The sequence below is a fragment of the Lepidochelys kempii genome, chromosome 17 (genome assembly GCF_965140285.1).
Source record: "Lepidochelys kempii isolate rLepKem1 chromosome 17, rLepKem1.hap1, whole genome shotgun sequence".
NCBI classification, from domain to species: Eukaryota; Metazoa; Chordata; order Testudines; family Cheloniidae; genus Lepidochelys; species Lepidochelys kempii.
This window is the reverse complement of record NC_136396.1, coordinates 1,759,177-1,780,664: the sequence shown is the minus strand read 5'-3', so window position 1 is coordinate 1,780,664 and position 21,488 is coordinate 1,759,177. Positions and strand designations below refer to the sequence as shown.

The 21,488-nt window shown below is 46.1% G+C and overlaps 1 protein-coding gene across 6 annotated transcripts in view; it reads left to right on the top strand.

Annotated features, from left to right (window-relative positions):
- Window positions 1-21,488, top strand: part of FLOT2 (flotillin 2) — a 31,319-nt gene that overhangs the window by 2,042 nt on the left and 7,789 nt on the right. Inside the window, exons 2-5 of one of the 6 annotated variants that reach the window (XM_073315931.1) lie at window positions 3,109-3,242; window positions 7,665-7,746; window positions 13,441-13,531; window positions 21,120-21,243. In XM_073315931.1, coding sequence (XP_073172032.1) covers window positions 13,457-13,531; window positions 21,120-21,243 — 199 coding nt within the window. In that variant the 5' untranslated portion in view covers window positions 3,109-3,242; window positions 7,665-7,746; window positions 13,441-13,456. Of the gene's footprint in view, window positions 1-3,108; window positions 3,243-7,664; window positions 7,747-11,162; window positions 11,254-13,440; window positions 13,532-21,119; window positions 21,244-21,488 lie in introns of those variants that run through there. The other 5 variants (XM_073315928.1, XM_073315930.1, XM_073315933.1 and 2 more) reach the window with 5 other exon arrangements.

Genomic DNA, 21,488 nt, shown 5'->3' with positions numbered 1-21,488 from the left:
CTATGTGCTATGCGAACACCTGCCTGTTTCCTAAGAGCACTGGTTCTGTGCTCAGGGAACAGGCTGAAAGAGTCGGGGGTGCTTATGGATGCCTCATTCTTTCCTGGGTGCTTTGCAACAGGTGTTCAGTCTGGGCCCTGGCTGCAGGGTTGTGACTGTGCTAATAACCCTTTGTTTATCTGGGTGTTGAGTGACTGGTGGGTTATTAGCATGCTAGGGCAGAGCAGTCAACAGTTAGGCTTCCATGGATGTTGAGCAAGCTCTGGGGCAGAGGTAAAATGTCTGTAAATGCAGAACTTTGTGTCCGTTTTGGTTTTCATCCTTGCTGTGTGTAGTTATTAAGATCACAGTCAAGAAGTTTTTGTGTGTGATAAACCAATATTAGAACATGTTATTAACAGAGTTATGTTCTGCAGTATTGGGTTCCCTTACTAATACTGGTAAAAGAGGTCACTAACTAGGGAGATGGCTCAAATATTTTAATTGAAAAGCTTTTTCAGAATAAATTCTTGACTCTGTTAAGGAGGGAGTCTCACCATATGCCACTTCAGGGGTGTGGCTTTCTTTCAGTGCTTTTTATAGTGACATACAGTACCCCAACAAGCAGTCAGCTCTCTGTAACTTCTGTTTGACCAATAAAACCCTCTGCTTGATGGCCTTATTTGGAAATCTGATTCCAAGGGCACAGGTCAATGGTGGGTGTTAGTGCTTTTTTTCCAACTCTGTGGTAATTTCTCTGGGTTCCTGTTAAGCCACATATTGGTTAGAAAATTACTTCTGGGAACTTTTAAACCCAGACTTGAAGTTCTTCTGTTCACATTTGAAAAACTATTCAGGATTTTCTGTGGTTAGGTTCTAATTTAACCTAAGGACAGCAGTGTGCTATGGGACACGTCTGTGTGAAATCTGTCCCAGAACCGAGTGTCACTCTCCATGCTGGCCATTACTGAGGCTATGGCTTCTCTCCCATGGCACTGGTGCCATTGAAGGTTTTCAGGAAAATGCAAAAGGTACTTTATCTAGACAATCAGACCGCAGTTCCCATTGTGTAAACAAACGATACTGACTGCACTGTTGATGTTGGGTTTATTTGGCTGGCTTATTTCACTTCCCTGAATTTACACTATGCGTGGTTCTCCCGCACTCTGCCAGTCGTGAATTGTGATCCTGTAATACTTACACATAAACTACATACCCTTATTGTTACTAGATATCATACATGAGCAATCTTTGAGGTGTGATTGCCGTCAGCAAATAACATCAAATGTATCCGCTTACCTTACTGACATGTCTTTACTCTGCTTGTCTCTTGAGTAATCTAGATTCCATTCAGTAACAAAATGGTCACCTATGTTTGGTGGCAGACCCTTTCTTGTATGTGTTGATGTAAGACACAGAAGGATCAGCCCAGTTTTCCTTGAGGAAAAGAAAATCACCTTTTTGACTTGTAAACAGCATTATGATATGCAGGTCACAGAACAAAGATGGACTCCCATGATCTTCTGACTAACCATGCTTTAATTCCCTAGCTTTGTAGACAGATTAAAAGTTTGTAGGCATGGTATAACAGTAAGGGGGAACAGGCAGCTCTGGCTGTCTTCTCTGCATGGGAGAGGTTTTACCCTTGTCTGTTTTGCCTTTGGAATCAGATTTCCATATTTGTATTCAGAATATATGTGTTCCTGAGAGTGAAGTTCTTACACACCTCATGCAGGGTTAGCTGTTTAAAAGGTCTTTAAATAAATGGGTTTCCATTTTCCCCTAAAATCAGAGTACCATGATAATCTGTTTAGTTTCATAAATGTGATTAGCCAAGAATCTTGAACTGTGCCTGGATACAGTACTGTTCTTTCACTGAAACCTCTTTATTTGTTACTGTCCAGTATGCAACCTCACAGCCTGTCAAGGTGGATTGCAGTGTGACACTAGCCTAAGCCAATCTTTAATACTGTTATTCAGTAATTACATAGAATTGGGTAATCTGCATTCTTCAGCGACATTGCCCTTCCCAGGAGGCAGCACTGTAGCCTTTTGCAACAGATGGAACCCAAGGTTTCCTTTGTCAAGTGCTTGTTAAGTCTCCAAAAGAGTTGGAATAGCTTCTCTGCACGTGTGGTTTGCTTCACATTGCCTTAGGGCAGGGGTAGGCAACCTATGCCACGCGCGCCAAAGGCGGCATGCGAGCTGATAGTCAGTGGCACTCACACTGCCTGGGTCCTGGCCACCGCTCCGGGGAGCTCTGCATTTTAATTTAATTTTAAATGAAGCTTCTTAAACATTTTAAAAACCTTACTTACTTTACATACAACAACAGTTTAGTTATATATTATAGACTTCTAGAAAGAGACCTAAAAACGTTCAACTGTCTTACTGGCATGTGAGACCTTAAATTAGAGTGAATAAATGAAGACTCGGCACACTACTTCTGAAAGGTTGCCAACCCCTGCCTTAGGGGTTTTCCCTTTAGTTTCCAGGAAGAATTTAGTGTAAGCTTTTCATGGTGTAATGTGGCACACCTTTGTTATGGCTTGTAAAATTCAAGCCATATGTTGGGTTGGTTTTTTTTAACAAGGCCTGATCTATACACTGAGTTGCACCAGTTCATTGAAAGGTGTGTTTTGAACTCAATTTAGTTAACCCAGTGCAAATGCTGTGCAGACACTGTATAGATCAGTTTAAAACTGTCATCATCTTAGCTTGTTACTGGTGCTAGCTAAACTAGTATAGCCAGTTTTTGATTAATAAGTGTCCAAACAGGAGTTTGCACTGGTTTAACTAAGTCCATTTAAATTAATTCTAGTTAAGTTGATACAACTTGTGTATGGACAAGGCTTAACTCAGATTCACACTAGTGTCTGAGATTCTGACCCTGATCTATGCCTAGACTCTGACTTCACTGCACATAAGTTTCTTTATGCATCTGTTGTCCAGTTTCATTTTTTCTCCTCCCCATCATTTAATGGTTTAAACTGCAGAAGGGACCTCTACCTTTGGGCCTCAGTGGGTTTGTCTGCTCTGCAACTGGGAGTGTGCTATGTTTAGCTCACTAGCTCAAGCCTTGCTGGCATAAGTCTGTCAACAACTTATGTGGGGAATATTTCTTTTCAGCCACAGGCACACAGCCCAGCAGGAACGGCCACCTTTGAATGTCCCCTTAATAAAATTACCCTATTTCAACGACAAGTGACCATCCAGAAGAGCTTTATGGAGATGTCCCTGGAGAATTTCCGCTCCATCCCCAGGCACGTTAAGACTTTTCCAGTAGCTGTACTGGCCGCGAATGCATCCAAAGTCTTCAGGACAAATTAATCATTAAACACGCTTGCTTTTAAACCATGTATTTTATTTACAAAAGTACACTCACCAGAGGTCCCTACTCCGCCTGGCGGGTCCGGGAGCCCGCCTTGGGTGGGTTCAGGGGGTACTGGCTCCTGGTCCAGGGTGAGAAACAGTTCCTGGCTCTCGGGGGAAAACGGTTTCTCCGCTTGCTTGCTGTGCACTATCTTCAACCTCTTCCTCATCTTCCTAATCCTCAAAATGCGCATCCCTGTTGCATGATAATCCATTGATGGAGTCAAAGCACAGGGTGGGTTAGTGGTGGCTGCACCCCCTAGAATGTCATGCAGCTCATCATAGAAGCGGAATGTCTGGGGCTCTGACCCCGAGCGTCCGTTTGCCTCTCTGGTTTTTTGGTAGGCTTGCCTGAGCTCTTTAAGTTTCACGTGGCACTGCTGCGGGTCCCTGTTATAACCTCTGTCTTTCATGCCCTTCAAGATTTTTTCAAATGTTTGGGCATTTTGTCTTTTGGAACGGAGTTCTGATAGCATGGATTCATCTCCCCATACTGTAATCAGATACCGTACCTCCCGTTCAGTCCATGCTGGAGCTCTTTTGCGATTCTGGGACTCCATCATGGTCACCTCTGCTGTTGAGATCTGCACTCACCTGCAGCTTGCCACGCTGGCCAAACAGGAAATGAAATTCAAAAGTTCATGGGCCTTTTCCTGTCTACCTGGCCAGTGCATCTGAGTTGAGAGCGCTGTCCAGAGCGGTCACAATGGAGCACTCTGGGATAGCTTCCGGAGGCCAATACCATTGAATTGCGACCACACTACCCCAAATTCAACCCGGCAAGGTCAATTTCAGCACTAATCCCCTCGTCGGGCGAGGAGTACAGAAGTCGATTTTAAGAGCCCTTTAAGTTGGAAAAAATGGCTTAATCTTGTGGACGGGTGCAGGGTTAAATTGATCTAACGCTGCTAAATTCGACCTCAACTCGTCGTGTAGACCAGGGCTTAGAGCAGCAGTGCAAAGGGCCTTTTTGGATCTGCTGGAGGCATTTTCTGTATGTAGACCTGGAACTAATCATAAACCCTAATTTGGTTCATCTAATCTCATAAGAAACAGGCCATCTAGTTTTGTTGTTTCTGGGAACGCTTCTGACTTTAATGCAGGATCACTTCCCTCTGCAGGCTCCAAGCCGGAATACTGCTGTCTGGCATGAATCCTCCTATGGTAGTATAGCTGGCTGTATTTTATTGTGCTGGAAAAGGCAGGGTGGATGTCTGTAAATTGTAGCCAAGTAGCTGTGAGACCCAGACTTGAAGAGAAGAGGGGATGTTCTAGTTGAAATAGGAGGTTTCTCTGCCAAATCTCATTGTGCTGGGGTTTGTTTTCCAGATTTGCAAAGTTTTTCACATTGGTGATTTGTTTCTGTTTTTTCACTTGATCTTTGGGACCTGGGAAGCAGATGGCAAGATTGTAAATAGGAAATTAGTGTTTAAAGCAATTAGTTCATGCGGCTCATTCTTTTACCACCAGAGTATTCTACTGTGCCCGGATGTACAACTTGTATTAAAGAACCTATTTGGCAATTCACTCCCATTAGTAAATTCAGATTGAATCTTTCTAGAAGAACTTTATTATAACTTTCCGTATTTTCTTTCTGCTTTGGACACTATTAAGAATGATTTTACTAAATAGCACTACATGGCACCAAATCTGGTGTGCACAGGTGTAACTTTCTGTGCTTTCTGGTGAGAATTAGTAAGGGTGCTGCTGCTCAGTTTGGAGAAGATTCGAAGTAGGATATTTTCTTACATTGTGTGTGAAAGAAAATAACATCTGTTTGAAGGGACACATGCTGCCATGTCTGCTCAGTGATAAGTGTGGGCTGGGAAGCAGAACTATCGAGAACGTTGTGCTGTGCAGATAACCAACAGAAAAGGAGGTGAGGAAGTGGCAGAAAGTGGAGGTGAGGAAGACAGCGTATGAGTCTGGCTAATGAACTGAGCAAGCCAGTCTCCTATCCCCCAAGAGATATTAAATGACATTACTTTGAATCTGTTTTAGGAGCTGTCACACCAATCAGCTTCTCTGAGGGCTTGCCTTCGCTACAAGGCACAGCTTGGACACGCCCTACTTCCACAGAAGGGGTTTTTCTAATCCGTCTCTCGCAGCCCCAGTAGCTAGGTCGACAGAAGAATTCTTTCATCAAACTAGCCGCCTCTTCATGGGTGGTTAGGTGAATCTAACTGCGGCACTCAGGATACACAGTGTTTCACAGCCCCAAGTGACATAACTAGGGTTGATCTAATTTTTAAGTGCAGACCAGGCCTAAGCTTTCCCCCGATTCGGAGGAATAGTCTTCTAGCTGCCATGCAAGTTGGCAGGGAGCTGTTGTCTTGGAAGTGGGAGAATAATGCACATACAAGTAGTGATCAAAACAAACATCTAAGCCAGTGGCTCTTAAGCTCACTGGTTTCAGGTCTTAAACCTGAGCATGGCAAAAAGCGTTACTGGAAAAAACACAAAGTTAAACAACTTGCAAGCAATTGAGTCTGTGGTTTACCTTCAAAGCATGGGATGTCCTAATAATCCTGAGCCAAAAGCAGCAGGTATTGTCCACAGCTTGGGGGATTACCCCTGCAAGAACTCAACTTTTCAGCTTGTTTTTTTCAACTGTGTTGCTTTAGAAGCCTGAAGCATAAGGTGCTTTTGAGATAACACTGTCTGTGTCAAAAAGCCAAGTTTGTTATAATAAATTACTCTGCTTTTGAAACGGACACCTTCTGCCCGTTGGATTTCAATATGGCAAACAACAAACATTGTGTAGTACATTTAATAGGATTTATATTGAAAAGTTGCCTTCAGAAAATAACCTTGTGAAAAGAGCTTTGAGCAGAGGGAGAGGGGCACTAGCTTCCTGATTCTACAAAGAGAAGGAATTCATATCATATTTACTGTAAAATGTTATCTGTGGTTCTGTACAGGAAACAGGGTATCCAGCTAACCCACTCTGAGCCCTGGCAGGATTTCTTCCCCCCTTCCCCCCCCCCCCCCCCGTATCTTGGAAAGGATTTTTAATTTTTATTTAGTACTGCAAATATACGTGGCTTTTTACAGGACCTGCCCTGAAAATCCCTCTGAGGGGTTTTCTCTAGCACCCTTTGCTGCAATACAAGTGCCAAGGCATTACAATCTAACTCAGGGGTGGGCAAACTTTTTGGCCCGAGGGCCACATCTGGGTATGGAAATTGTATGGCAGGCCATGAATGCTCATGAAATTGGGGGGTGGGGGGGGTGAGGGCTCCAGCTGGGGGTGCAGATTGTGGGGTGGGGCCAGAAATGAGGAGTTCAGGGTGCAGGAGGGGGCTCTGGGCTGCGGTGGGGTGGGGGATGAGGGCTCCGGCTGGGGGTACAGGTTTTGGGGGTGGGCTGGGGAGGAGGGATTGGGGGTGCAGAAGGGTGCTCCAGGCTGGAACCAAGGGGTTTGGAGGGCGGAAGGGGGATCGGGGCTGGTGCAGGGGCCTGGGAGTGGGACAGGGGTGAAGGCTCTGGGCAGTGCTTACCTCAAGCAGCTCCTGGAAGCAGCAGCATGTCCCCTCTCCAGCTCCTGTACAGAGGCATGTCCAGGAGGCTCTGCACGTTGCCCCATCCTCAGGTGCCGCCCCTGCAGCTCCCATTGGCTGTGGTTCTCAGCCAATGGGAGCTGCGGGGGGGTGGGGTGGGACGGGGCATGCTGCTGCTTCCGGGAGCTGCGGGGGGGGCAACCTCTGACCCCACTCCCCAGCTGGAGCACCAGAGCAGGGCAAGCCCTGGACTCTGCTCCCTGGCGGGAGCTCGAGGGCCAAATTAAAACGTCTGAAGGGCCAGATGTGGCCCCCGGGCCGTATTTTGCCCACCCCTGGTCTAACTCTTGCAAATAGTGTAGTTGGGTCAGCACTGAATGTACAACTTCAGTGGTGAGGAAAGCAACATATAAGGGGGCTTCAGGAAAGATGTTCTTCGTGTCCTGTGGATTAGCATGCGTTTAGCTCACCTCTACCATTGCAGCAGTCTCATGTTGTGTCATTACATCAACATCCCTGTGGTTTCAGAAAGATTGGGGGAAACTAGAAGAATTAATTCACTCAGCCTGTTCTTCAGCCTCTGGGGGTAGAAAGGCCAGTATTACAGAAGGCTGCTGTTTGTCAGAGAGCTGCTCTCTGCCTTTGCTTTCCCAGGAATTGAGCGTGCATTTTCTGCAATCTTGCTGGTCGCTATTGTGGCTCATCATTGAGTGGAGAGCTATTTGGAAGCAAGTTTTTATTTTTAACTTGCCTGGGGGAGATGGCTCTGTGTGTGTAACTATAACATACTTGTGCTTTCTGCTTGTGCTGCAGGTGGCTGCTGTGGCTCTGATCTAAAGCAGTATGTGTTCGGAGGCTGGGCCTGGGCTTGGTGGTGCATTTCTGACACACAAAGGTAAGGAGACCTCTCTCCTCTTGTTTGTGTCTTTTGGGTAGGTAAACCTTCAGGCTGTCAGCAGTACCTTTAGGAACATAGAATTGGCCAAACAAGATCAAACCATTGGTCCCTGACAAGCCCAGTACCCTGCCTCCAGCCATGGCCAATATTTGGTGTTTCAAAGGAAAGCTCCACGCCTCCCTATGGTGCCTCTAAACAGTTGTGCAGTGTTGTAGTAGGTGAAGTGATGGGAAGGAGCTGAAGATCCTTTTTGGCCCTTGAGGAATGTCCTGAAGCATGAGATCTAATTACACTCATTTAATGATGGCCTTTTAGGGCTGCTCACACCTGCACAGCCCTCTTTAAATCCAGCTGTGGGATTCAGCCTTTGACCATCTTGCAGCTGGGAATTCCAAGGAATGAAGGTCTTTGTGGTACTTCAAGAAATATTTCCTGCTGTTTCAAATGTACCATCTATTAGTGTCGTCCTATTCAAAATAGGACCCACATAACCTGTAGTCTCAGGACAATCTGGCTCTAGCTGCGTTCTCTGTGTAGATTATTTGCACAGAGATGCCCAGATACCATGGTGAATGATAGAGAAAGTCTGGTTTCAGCTGAAGTATTCTTCAGACAGATATTGTGTGTCTGCATGCCTCCCCCTTAAAATTGATTTTATTTTTTCCAGATACCTCAAAATCGAAGCAAATTGAGGGCCCATGTCTATGTTTAATGTTAATGAATTTATTTTTCTTCCCACATTGCTAAAATCAGTCAGTTTGGGGGAACTCAAGAACTTTCAGTTGCTATTCCACTTGAGGGAATAGCAGTAACAGGGAAACAGCTGCTGCTTTACTAAGAGGGTATAATAGAGGTGCTCTGTAGTGGGGGCTGGTTTTCCTTTGTGGCCAGTTTGGTTTGTCTGTCAGTAAGTATTGAAGCTCTGTTGGGAGAGCCATATGTCTGACAGCTATTGCCAAGCCAGTCTTTCTGATAAGGGTGCTGGTGATTTGCCGGTGGTACTGAACATACAGGGGGAGGGATGGAGTGAGGAGCAATTTTCTTCTCCTCTTACTCAAGTCTATTTTCCTAAAGGTATGCAGCCCTCTATAGTTTCAAAAACTAACTGTTACTTTGGGATTGGGCCCAAATTTCTGTTTAAAACCAAGGGATTTCCTCTCTCTCCCCAATCCCAGCCATGCGTTTTGCTTGCTGTTTGTTGTTGCTTCAGTCTCTGAACTAACATGCTGTGATAGTAACTGCTTAGTCTGCAGGTCCATGGGAATGTCACAATAAGTAACACAGTCGTAACATCCAACTGACCTGTGTGGGGTTCCTCCGCACTTATAAGAATTAATAGGGAAAAGGAGAAAGACGAGACTTTTTGGTTTTGCCATAAGAGTGAAGGCCAAATGGTTACAGTTAACCTGCACTGGCTGGCCTCATCACTTGTTCTCTCTTTTGATGTGTTGCCACTGTCAGATGTAGTTAGCATGTTGCTGTCCTCGCTGTGCACCTCCATCGTAATAGAAATGACACATTATCTTAGATGCCCTTCGCTTCGGGATAGCCCCAGGCCACTTAGCTTGTGGGCATAGCAAGCTCTCATCTGATGCTGTTTGCAAATGATTCACACCACCTGTACAGGTCTCCCTTTCGGTGGCTGCCACACTAGGCTGTTACAGTGCCAGGGTACTATAGCACTCCAACCGCATGTCAACTAATGCTTGCGTTTTAACAGACTTTCTAGTAGCGCTCGTGTCAGTTGGGAAAATGAAGAAAAGCCCAGCTGTGGTATGCAGCACAGGAGAACTGATGCTTATGGTATGGTGGTTTTTCAGTGGTGTCAGGCTTCTCCCCTACACCGCTTCAGAAGTCTGACACCATGTGAGCGTTGGGAGAATAGTTACACTTTGAACAGATGGCTCCTGTCCTTTGTGTTTAAATGGTTCCCTTTTTAAGTTGCTTGAGAAAGCCCAAAGAGAGGGTCTGACACATCATTTGCAGAAGGAATAGACTTATTCAAGAGGTCTGAGAATTTGTCTAAAGAGTTAAAATGTGGGGTGGCTGGAGGGCAGGGAGAGATGGTAATTTACTAAATGTTTGTACGCTAGTTAGTACAATGGGGCCTTTTGGTGTTGCCACAATATAAATGTTAATCAAAAGTCTGGGCTACCAGGTCGTTCGTTACAAGAGGTGCCTAGGCTTAGGTTATGTCAACACTGCACTCTCATCAGTAAAACTTTTGTCGGTCAAGGGTGTGAAAAAAACGCACCCCTGCCCAATGAAAAGCACAGGTGTGGACAGCACTTGCCGACAAGGGTACCCCTCCTCATTGGAGGTGGTTTTATTTTGTTGGCAGGAGAGCTCTCTCCTGGTGACAAAGACCAGCTACGCTGCATACCTTACAGCTGCACCGCTGTAATGTGTGCAGTGTAGACATAGCTTTAGTTACACACATTATAGAGAGCTCAGAGGCACCTTACCAGGCATGTCAAGACCTGAGTGCAGGATTTGATTCTTCTTTCAAGAACCAATGACCTCCTGAGTAACTCATAAGTGCAGTGTAAGTAATGAAGCTTCCTGCATTCCCATTTGCCCGAGAGAATGAGACTTTCCTTCTCTTGAACTAGAAAATCTCCTCAGGAGGACCAGTCAGAAGGGAAAGCCAGAACAGCTGCAGATATTGCACAGTTGTCGGAGTGAAGCCCTGCTGGTTCTGAACGGGGAAGATGAAGTAGTATTTAGTGCTGGTCAGAAAACAGAATGTCCATCCCATAGTAAATTTTGAGGTTTCATAAAACATTTCATCCTGATTCAGGACAAAAATGAACAGCTTTGGAAATATTCTGTGGGCAGAAATTCTGAAATTTCAAATGTGGAGGCCTGGAATGGAATGTTTCAGCACATTGGGGGCAGGCTCTTGTCAATTTCACTTTCTCCTGGCAGGCAGAAAATGAAACTGACAAGAGCCTTCCAGGTGGGGACTGTCACTTCATGTTCCTAGTGGAAAATTGAATTTTTTGGCAAAATTGAAAATTCCCTGAAAAAAAGAATTGATTTTGTTAAAAGGGCACTGACAGAAAATTCCTGAACAGCTGTAGCAGCAATGTCCAGGTGGCAGGAAGCTTTGGTTTTGCAGAATATCTAAATGTAGGGTTCACAGCCAAAATTACAGAGCAAACCATGTTGCGTTTATACAATCTAAATAAAGCTACTAGGCAGTGGCAACGCCCCCGCCCCCAGGCAGAGAGAGACTGGGCTGTATCTCTGCCCGGCAATGTTAGCGACTCAGGAGTGGGCAGCGGGAGATGTGGAAAGTGATGGGGGAAAATTAAAACCTGAAAGTCCCGTCTGTCCTTTGCGTTGTGTCGATTATTCTCTGGTAACTGCTTTGTGTATTTGCTATCCTACCCTTATTTATCGCTGCTCAGACTGTCTTTGGAGGTTATGACCATCCTCTGTCGCTGTGAGAATATTGAGACGTCGGAGGGGGTCCCACTGTACGTAACAGGGGTTGCACAGGTAATAACCCACCAGCTTCCTAACATTGTGTCTAACCTTCTTCTCTCCCTTCCATTTTGTGCAACAGCAGCAGCAGGATAACATAAACACTAACTTTTCCTCTAGTGGGACAACAACTAGATCTCAACACCCTCCTCTTTTGCCCCCTTCTCTGGTGTTTGCCTTCTGGTACACTCCATAGCTCTGTAGGTAATGTAGAGAGATGCTACTGACGTATTCCAAATTCAGGGCCAGGCTGGCTCCTTTCAATAATGCTGCAGACATTCCCTCTTTCCTATGAGGGCACTGTCCTCATCGTGTGCCATGTGAGAACACGGGCCTCCAACACTACATGTCAATCGCAAACCAAACCCAGGTCAGGCTTATTTGAGATGGGAGGGGCAAATTGTGATGTAGGGTTTTTGTTGTTCAAGTTAAAGCTGTGTGTGGAAAATTCCTAATGTGACTGGCTCATTGACTTGTTCCCAAACTTGTGCTGTGAGATTAAACCAAGTCCTTCTATTCCCCACATGGCGGTAATACCCATCTTGAATGTTGTTGTGTTTTAAAAGCACAGTATGGAAAGAGCCCATCTTGTTTTGCTTCACATTTGACTGATGTTTTTATGGCGCCTAAAGCATCTGTGTAAGTGCTTATTATTTATCAGTGAGTTTCCTTCCACTGGGGTGAATCTTGGTCCGCTCCAAGGACTCATGTACGCTAAAGCTACAGCAGAATCGGGGACTCATTACCATATTTGTTATAGTTCATAGCGTAGATAGGACAATTAAGTGTTCCCTAACACAACTACAGCCCTGTATTAACTGTTAAATATAGCTATAAACTTGCCTGGCAGAGATACCCAGTTGTATGTACTGTACAGCAGGATCTGTGTAATCAGCTCCCATGCCTGCATGCCAGTTTAATTAGGGTGATTGCAGAGCGCAGACTCAGTGCAGTACATTTGAATGATTTCACAGAATGGTAAAGTGGCCTGTTCAGTGGATACTGCTGCCTACTCATATCTCATGTGTGTGAACTGATGTTCGCTGACATAAACCCTCTGACCTGTGCCTCTTTGATTTGATTCAGAGCTGGTTTGTAGTGGCTGCTAGCCAAGTCATACTTACTCTCCTATAATGGTTTCAAAATTCCAATGCCTTTTATTATATGTATCTGCATAGGAGTCTGGGGCGTGCACACAGCTCTATGGTTCTATCTAACTCCTGACAGGCAGCGTCCTCTGTTCTTCCAATCACTGACCTTCACCCTCCTATGCACAGGGCTCTGCCAGTGTACTTTGGTCCTAACTAGCAGGATTCCAATGCAAGGAATGAAGAGGAAAAAGGATTGGATTGATACAGCCCAATAGCTTAAAATTCCTGTTTGTTTAGCTGATACTGAAAAGTAGTCGTGGCCCTAGAGGGCCAAGGGCTCTCAATTTCCATAAGCTTTGAGTCACTGAGGAAATGGGAGACTGCTCGGATGCCTGGAGCTGCCCTGAAGCAACAACCTACATCTGGATTAGAATTCCCAAGCTCATACACGCAAAGTGGGGTGGCTCTCAGTCCTGGGTTTCATATCCTGATTACCAGGACATTAGTTATTTAAAAAATCAACTCCTGTCTTGGACAGTGAGACTGGGAAGGATGACTACAGGCCAGGATGTCTTTAAAATGTACTTGTGACTCTTCTCTGAGCTCTTTCCCTAGAGTACTTCTTGATGAATGTCTGAGCCTATGGGGTCTGCACAGGTATTGTGGTATCTGTGTAGCTACTCCAGTTAGAGAGATGAAATCTGGCCTAGTGTTCTCAATCTGATACTGTACTTTTAAAACTAGTGACACTGACCAAGCAGATCATATGCTGCCTTTTTATTGGGCAATTTGTAATATACAAACTTTCAGATAGAGGGGTCTTTGCGGGTTAGCCTGTAACCTGCTAGTTAACTCAGTAAAAGGGAGGGGGTCACGTTATCTTGTTCAATCTGGCTTCCCGGCCTTTCTCTGTTTAGAAGATGTCTAAGCATTATTTGAAAATCTTACTTCCTTGGCCAAAATGACCTCTCTAATTATGAACCGCGTCACTGGACAGCATCCTTTACATTACCTATAAGGAGTGTGGCAGGTAGCCTAGGGCAGGAGGTAGAGGGGAAACGCTGACAGTGTGTTACCTGGAAACGTGCAAATGTTCTACGTTTTTTGGCAGGATTTCCCTAGAGATAATGACGTTACAGCCCAGGTGCGAGGACGTAGAGACGGCGGAGGGGGTAGCTTTAACTGTCACAGGTGTGGCACAGGTACAGTAACTCCAAAACATCATTTCAGGAATGCATGCCTCTAACCTACCTCCTAATTTTTTCCTCTTAAAAGGTTGCTGTAGTCCAGGAACAGAGGTTATCTGCTCTGAAATGAATTCTTGTATGACAACAACACTGTCTCTGTTGTCAGTTCATACTACAGCATGTCCATGGAGTGAGGGAGGGATGTGACTTCTCCCACCCTCCACAGAATCATTGCTTCCTTTCCAATGTTCTGTCTCATTCATTCATGCAGCATGAGGTGTGTATTGATGACGTGACCTACTTCTAAAAGCTGTAACGTACCACAGTGCCCCTTGAGCTCTATCTGTCATTTCCCAGAACTGAACCATTTTGTTCTGAAATCACATCCTATTGCTTTGCATTTCCTAGAAATGTAAGTAGCAAATGGCCTTAAACCCGTGAAAGTCTACTGCCTTGTTCTAAAGTGGGAGTGCGGAATGTTGTCTTTATAACAAACATGAGCGCACTGGCATTTCCAGACTATCATGCGCAGCAGAATGGGTGTGTGCAAGCCCCAGTCATCAAACGATAACCTGTATCCGCACTGATGCTTCAGAGAGTATAGTCGTGGTTAGAACACAGGACTGGGGGTCAGCAGATCTCTTCCAGGCGTTCTGTATGGCAAGCCAGTTAACCACTATGTGGCTGTCTCTCTAAAATAGGAATGGTACTGAACTACCTTTCAGGGGACAGCAAATTAATTCATTAACATCTGGAAAAACTCTGAGAACTTCAGATGGAAAGTGCTAACACAATGTAAACTGTATATGTCAGTCTTAGCAAATCATTAATTTCCACTTGACTGCTAACGTTCACATAACCACAGAATTTCTTGCATATTGGGGCAAAGTGAGGACCAAATGCAGGTAGTTGTGCACTTCACACTGTGGTTTCATATATCCAGAGACTCTCCTGTTTTCATAAACGTTGTCTAAGTAGCCAGCCCTCACTCTGATCTAATTCTGCAGCATTCTTTCCTAGGAAACCCTGATTGCCAGTGGCTTTACTGTGGCAATAGTATAATGGAGAGCTGACTATGATACCAACTGATTCAGCGTTTGCTATGACATGGGCTGCTGAATGTCCCATTTTAAAATCCAATGCAGAGCTCACTTGATTTATTTTGTATCCTCTCATAGCACTCATTGCTCTTTGCTGCCAAAAACAAGAACCCCAATAACAAATGTGTTGCTGTCCTCTGGATCAAGAATTAATTTTAAGGATTTGTAACTCTTTGGGGTAGAATTGTAAAGGAATCCACTGGTCACATGTAGCTCATATAGGTTTTAAGCATGGGGTGGGGAGACCTACAAAATAAGACAAATATTTCCATAACTTTATGGAGTTCCATTAGAAAGGCTTTTAAAGTAAATCAACTTTTTTCCTTTGTGTTGCATTGTTCCACTGCGGTATTGTACTAGTGCATAAAGATAGAAAATTACACTGACAAGAAACCAAAGTGGAACTGACTAGTTTGTTTGCCTTCTCTAAGGCATGCATCAAGCAAACAAAGGATCTTACTCCAGAAAAGTTTGATGCTTTGTTCTGATACTCTAAAGTGTTTGTAACATAAATAAGGACACGCTTCAAAAAGAATGTCCCTGGGCAGTGACCCTTTAACACTTGGTAGCACATCACTTTCTGTGTCAGTGGGGTGCTTTGGGACACACTGGGATTGGCAGTATTGATCTGTACCTCTACACTAAACCCTGCAGCTGGCTGGCTTGTGCCTTTGCTCGTTAAATGCCAGGTTGACCTGGGGGTGGCAATACTGATTGGCTAAAATGGGACTCTTTTTGCAGAAGCACTTCGACTTCATGCCTGCTGAAAATTCCTTTAATTGTTTGAATGGTATTTGAAAAAAATCACATGCTGTGGCTGTGCCCTATGTGACAGGCTGGAGGTATGTGGGGTTCAAATCATAAACTCCGTTTGGTGTTATGATGCCATTTGGACTGTAAACTTCCTGTCACTTATGTATTGTGACCTCCATCCAAGACATGCTGGGAAAACGAGTCTGGTCCTGACAGAGGCAGTCTATTCTGGGCACCGTGCTTTGTTAGGGGGTGGGACACCTCCTAGAGGGTCCTCCGCTCTAAATGGTTCTTCTGTACAGGAACAAGAAGTTTGCTGCCAGGAGGACTCACTACACACCAACCTAAACAACAGCTGGGACAGCTGCAGTTTCTCCACTTGACCAGTTAAGAGGAGAGACTTCAGTTAAGGAGGGGGTTCTGTGAGCTCAGAGGCCTTGTGACTGTTGCATTCAAAAGACAAGGCCAAGCTGGCAGGAAGAGGTGCCTGGCCTAAGGATGCTAACACCAAAGCCAGGTCACACAGGAGTGGTGAGATCGAACTGGGGGGTTGCATATGGGAGTGTTTCCATAAATCTGTAACCCTTCGCTTTTTAAGAATCCACTGTTAGTGGTTACAGAGATTCTTTGGTTGAGCTGGTGTTCCTTGCTTTACTGCCACGTCATCCCTGCAACCAGAGCTCCCACAGCCAGGTGGACCCTGGGGAAACGTGTCTAAGCAGCGGGGGGCTGAGGCACTGGTTCCAGGGTCAAGGCAGCTGGACTGCAGGGTCCCTCTACCCAAGAGGGGTGTCAGATATGATGTCCATCTCTGGGAGTGCACCTGAGATGCAGAGCTAAGAGCAGTGTCCCAGTGCTGAAGCACAAGGGATTCAGTGACTCGATTGCACTGAAATGGCTCTTTTATGAAGGGAAGCTGTTGGAAGACGCACAGCGGCGGTTGATCTTGGTTCGTGCTGTGCATTCTGCTGTCGAGTCTGTACAATTGTTTGTGGTATTTGCAAGAGTCCTGGTCTGAAGCCCAGGCTGAATGTGCTAAGACAGCTGACTTGAGCAGGGACTCTGCATTGCATGGCCCTTGCGACCCCCTCTTGTGTGACAACCACAGATTGCTCTCTTGGAAATAAGGCAATCTCACAGCTGGAGTACTGCATGCAGGTCTGGGCACTCCATCTCAAAAAGGATATATTAGACTTGGAAAAGGTACAGAGAAGAGCAACAAAAATGATTAAGGGTATGGAACAGCTTCTGTATGAGGAGATTAAAAGACTTGGACTGGTCAGTTTAGAAAAGAGACGACCAAGGGGGATATACAGTCATTAATGATGTGGAGAAAGTAAACAAGGAATTGTTGTTTTACCCCTTCATGTAACAGAAGAACCAGGGGTCACGCAGTGAAATTAGTAGTTGGTGGGTGTAAAACAAACACAAGGAAGTATTTCTTCACACAATCACAGTTTCCCTATGGAACTTGTTGCCAGGGGATGTTGTGAAGGCCAAAAGTATAACTGGGTTCAAAAAAGAATTAGTCATTCAGGACAGGTCCGTCAATGGCTGTTAGTCGAGACGGTCAGAGACACAACCCAGGCTCCAGTTGCCACTAAACCTCCAATTGCCGAAAGTTGGGACTGGACAACAAAGGATGGATCACTGAATAATTGCCTTGTTGTGTTCATTCCCTCTGAAGCATCCAGCACTGGCCACTGATGGAAGACAGGATACTGATCTAGACGGACCATTGGTCCAACCCAGAATGTCATTTTCATATTCTTATGACTCCAAGATCACTTTCTTGAGTGGCATCAGCTAATTTAGACCCCGTCATTTTGTACATGCAGTTGGGATTGTTTTCCAACATGCATTACTTTTCACTTCTCAACGTTGAATTTCATCTGCCGTTTTCTTGCCCGGTCGCCCAGTGTAGTGAGATCTCTTTGTAACTCTTCACAGTCAGCTTTGGACTTAACTATCCTGAGTAATTTAGAATTGTCTGCAAACTTTGCCACCTCCCTACTTACCCCCTTTTCCAGATCATTTATGATTAGATGTAAGGGTCGTTTCAGAGAACTGCAATGCCCTTTCCTCTCCCAGCACTAAGTCTGCACCCTCTGCCTGGGCAGCGTGCTTGTTATACTGACAGAACTGCACAGGATCGTTTCAGGGGACAAGACAAGATGTCACGTTTATTGTAACACAATTTGATTTATGACCAATAACCAATATCTAATACCTGTGTATATACACCCCCCCCCAAATGTTCTGCAGCTGCTGTATAGTTACCAGTCCTGAATGTAGCTTGAGTTTGTAGCTTGTGGCGGCTAACTGGCCAGGAAAGCTGGGCACAAGGAAGGGCTGGGTCTCTGTTGGGCGCGCACCAATGCCCTTCCATGTTGGCAGCAGAGTGTTACCCTCCAAAGTCTTCCATCTCACCCATCCTTTTTGTAGGCTTCAGTTTGAATCCAGAGTCTATAGGTCTTGCTGTGTCACGCTGCCTCTGGGTCCGATGTGATTGATCACCCGTCTATTGCAGACATGACTTTCAGCCTGGGACCTGGCTTTGATGTTTCTTCAATTGTACTTTTGTTCTTTTCTTTTGAGGGTGGACTCTTCTTGCTTTGTCAGGGCTGTTGTCTGCACCTTCAGCCGTTGGTGTTTACACTTTATTTCATCAGGACTGGCTGGGGCTGGAGGTTGAGTCCATCATCCATACATACCTCATTCACACATCTAAACTACGCTAACAAGATTACAGCAGGGTTTTGCAAAAATGGAGTTAGCATTTTAAAATGGAGTTTGGGAGAAGTTAAAATGGAGTTTGGGTTACAAGATGGGCAAGTGTAAGGAATGGCAAACAGTGAACAGAAGTTACAATATAGACAAGTACAATGAATGACCGTGAGCAGAAGTTACAATGTTGAAGCAGTGCAAGTTTCAGTGATTTAAGCAGCAATTGGATTGAAAGTGAAACTCAATTAGCCAGTTATTGGGGTACCTGGCTTATGAATGAATGTAGTTTCATTCATAAAACTTTACTTATGAAGTTATATCAATTGAGTGAACAATTAAAAACAATTTCATTGGTCAGTTCTACATGCTGAAGCCCTGAACGTTGCTCCCCTAGGTGGTAGGGTGAGACATCTAGGAAAACCCATCGAGAACTTCTGCAGCTGCGCCCCGGAAGTGCTTCGTGCAGTGCTTTGAAATTGTTGGAGGACTCTCAGCCTCAGGGCAGTGTCAGAATCTTAGCCAGTGGTAGCCGAATCCATCCTCCTTGCGGTGCTATGAATGTGGCAGCGCTGACGAGAGACCCGGCCCAGCAGGGTTTCGTTTCTCGTAATGGAATGAGGCCCTCCGCCACAAACGGCTCAATTCGAGGAGCCCAGAGCAACTTGCCAGCTGCTCAAGAGTCACCTCTAAGTAGCGTGAGAAGGTGCAGATGGCTCGAGCTGTCCTCTGTGCAGTGGCAGCCTGTGACGCATCCCGGGATACCCAGGGCTGCGAGGCACCTTGCTACCACCTGCCCTTGGCGTGAGGAAGCCTTGTCTGTGGTTGTGGATCAGCTCCCTGACTCCACCAGCCAGGCCTCACTATGTGCAGGTTAGCAGTAGGCACACACCATCCCCAGAGCGCCCGGGGGGGAGCACCCGGCCCCTGATCCACTGAACACTGAGTCCCTACTCCCAAAGGAACAGTACACACCACTTACTACTGGTCCCCTTAACACATAGCACATAGATCTCTTCATAGTGAACACAGCACGTTTATTATGGAAGAGCAGAGATTCAAATGATAGAAAGTAATTACACTGGAGACAAGGTTACATATACAAGGGAATCGTAACAGGCTTGCTAGTGTGTAAACGTAACTCACAAGACATTTCCCGGTCTCCCACAGGACAACTCGCTCCACGTCCTTTTCCCAGCGTTTTCAGCCAAGATGGCTGTGATTCCCACCCCGCCCTTCATAAGATCAAGCTCACTGGCAACTTGTCTTCACTGCCTGAAGGATGGAAGAGCATCTCTGTGCACCCCCCAGATATACCAGCCCAGACCTTTGTTCTTCATCTGAAAAGAGCCTCCCCCCACCCTCCATTTACCTCTTCCTGTTTATTTCCTTCTGAAATCTCCACAAGCTCTTCATTAACATTTGACTCGGTGTGCTAATAGACCTGTTTTGTAAGACACACAATGGTCCTCTGGGAGAGATGGTTCCCCCTCCACTCTGCAGAAGCCTGTTTCCAGGCACACTGCCTTTGCGTGACCTGCCTTTAACTAGCAGGCCTAGAGAACATCATTTTTAGAATATTACATAACTCCCGAATCTTTTTCCTACCTCCATCAGTGATTTTCGTGAGCATTTGACACAGGCTTTCAGGAGACACCTTGCCTGGCATTCTTTCAGTGAACCCCGGGGATCCCTATATCACTGTGTACCCCTGTGCCCTCTGCTAGTTGGCATCAGGAGATCCCTGGGTCACATAACCCATGGAAACTTCAGGTCACAGCATGCAATGCTTCACCGTAGTAATCAGCAGTGGGCACTCAGATTAAGATGGAGCATTGCATGTTGGGATCTGCTTTTTCCATGAGCTGCAGCTCTCTGTTAACAAAAGGCAGCTACATGCTAGATTAATAGAACTCCACGGCCATGCCGTTAGCACGGCGTGGCAGCAGCTGCAGTGTGTGCCTGGGGTCTCCACAGGGTAACGTGCTCCGTAAGGTTTGAATTTAAACTAAGTTTATCTTAAAAGAGCATGTCCCATACCAAGAGAACCATCTCGGAGCCCGGCGGGTACATGGATCTTGGATTATCTTAATGGAAAAGCTGCTGGGAGTTGAAAGTTGTTGTGTTTTACTGCAGAGAGATTGCAAGAGAGCTTGACCTGACCAGTGACCTTGTCATGATGATTCCTTGGTCGGACCCAGTTCCCCCAGGGGCCTCCAGGGGTGACTGTACCCTTTGGGGAGACGACGGTCTCGTCTCCCAGTAGTGAGCTGGACTGCCATGACAGGCTGAGCTCCTCATCTGGGCCGCTTGCAGGCTTGGCTGGCAAACTTCTTGTGATGGGCAGGGTCAGAGCCCAGCAGACCCCGTGTCTGATGGCCCGCCCCGGGTGCCGTTTCTCATTTGGAACGTGACTTGGAACATTGATTTCCAAGTGCTCCTTGGACAAATCTGGGTTTTTCTCATTCTCCGGCGTTTGTGTTTGTGGAAGGAGTAGCCCTAGCGAAGGAAGAGCGAGAAGCAGGAAGGTAATTAAATGTGCATTGTACGTTGCTCCTTGGGTAAACCTCTCTCTCATGTATTTTGGTATCTTCATGGTAATGGTGGCCTTGGTCAGGTCACCTCTGCAATACTTTTCACCTGTTAGGTTTGATTGGGTCCTGTTGGCGTGCGCACTGGACCAGCTTCTGGCACTGGCCAGTGGAGTCACCTACTATTGCTGCACTGACGTGGAGGTGACTGCAGTGATCCACCCTGCAGAGGGCAGCTGTAGTCATGGGTTTGGAGAGGTCTCTGTCTCTGCTCTCCATCTCTGCTCGCTCTGCAGCAGCCGTTCCGTAGCAGCAATGACTGCCAGTGCTCGTTCAGCTGTGTGTCCTGCACTCTTGCTGTTGGTGCTAAGGAAATAGCCGGGTCCCCTGGAGTGCCTGGAGCTTGGGAGGCCCTGGTGGCAATGCTGCTGCTGTTGCCGGGTGCCTGTTCCTCTAGACTGACCTTTATCTCACTGTTCCCTCTCCTCTCTCCAGGTGAAAATAATGACCGAGAGCGAGCTGCTGGCTGTGGCGTGTGAGCAGTTCTTGGGGAAGAACGTCCAAGACATTAAGAACGTGGTCCTTCAAACGCTGGAGGGGCATCTGCGATCCATCCTAGGTGTGGTGCAACTACCCTGCCGCTGACGTCACAGTAGCCAGCGCCTTGAACGGCGTTTCCCCTCTGCGTGTGCAGCTCTCGGTGGCTGCTTCCCTCGCTGCCCTCTGGGTGCTAGAGAAACAAGCTAAGCTTTTCAGCATCACTCTGAACAACTGCTTTTCATAGTCGGAGTTTCTGGCATCTTCCTCATCATGGGAAAGTGTGAAATTGAGATGTAGGCAGGCCTGGCGAAGCCTGGGCAAATG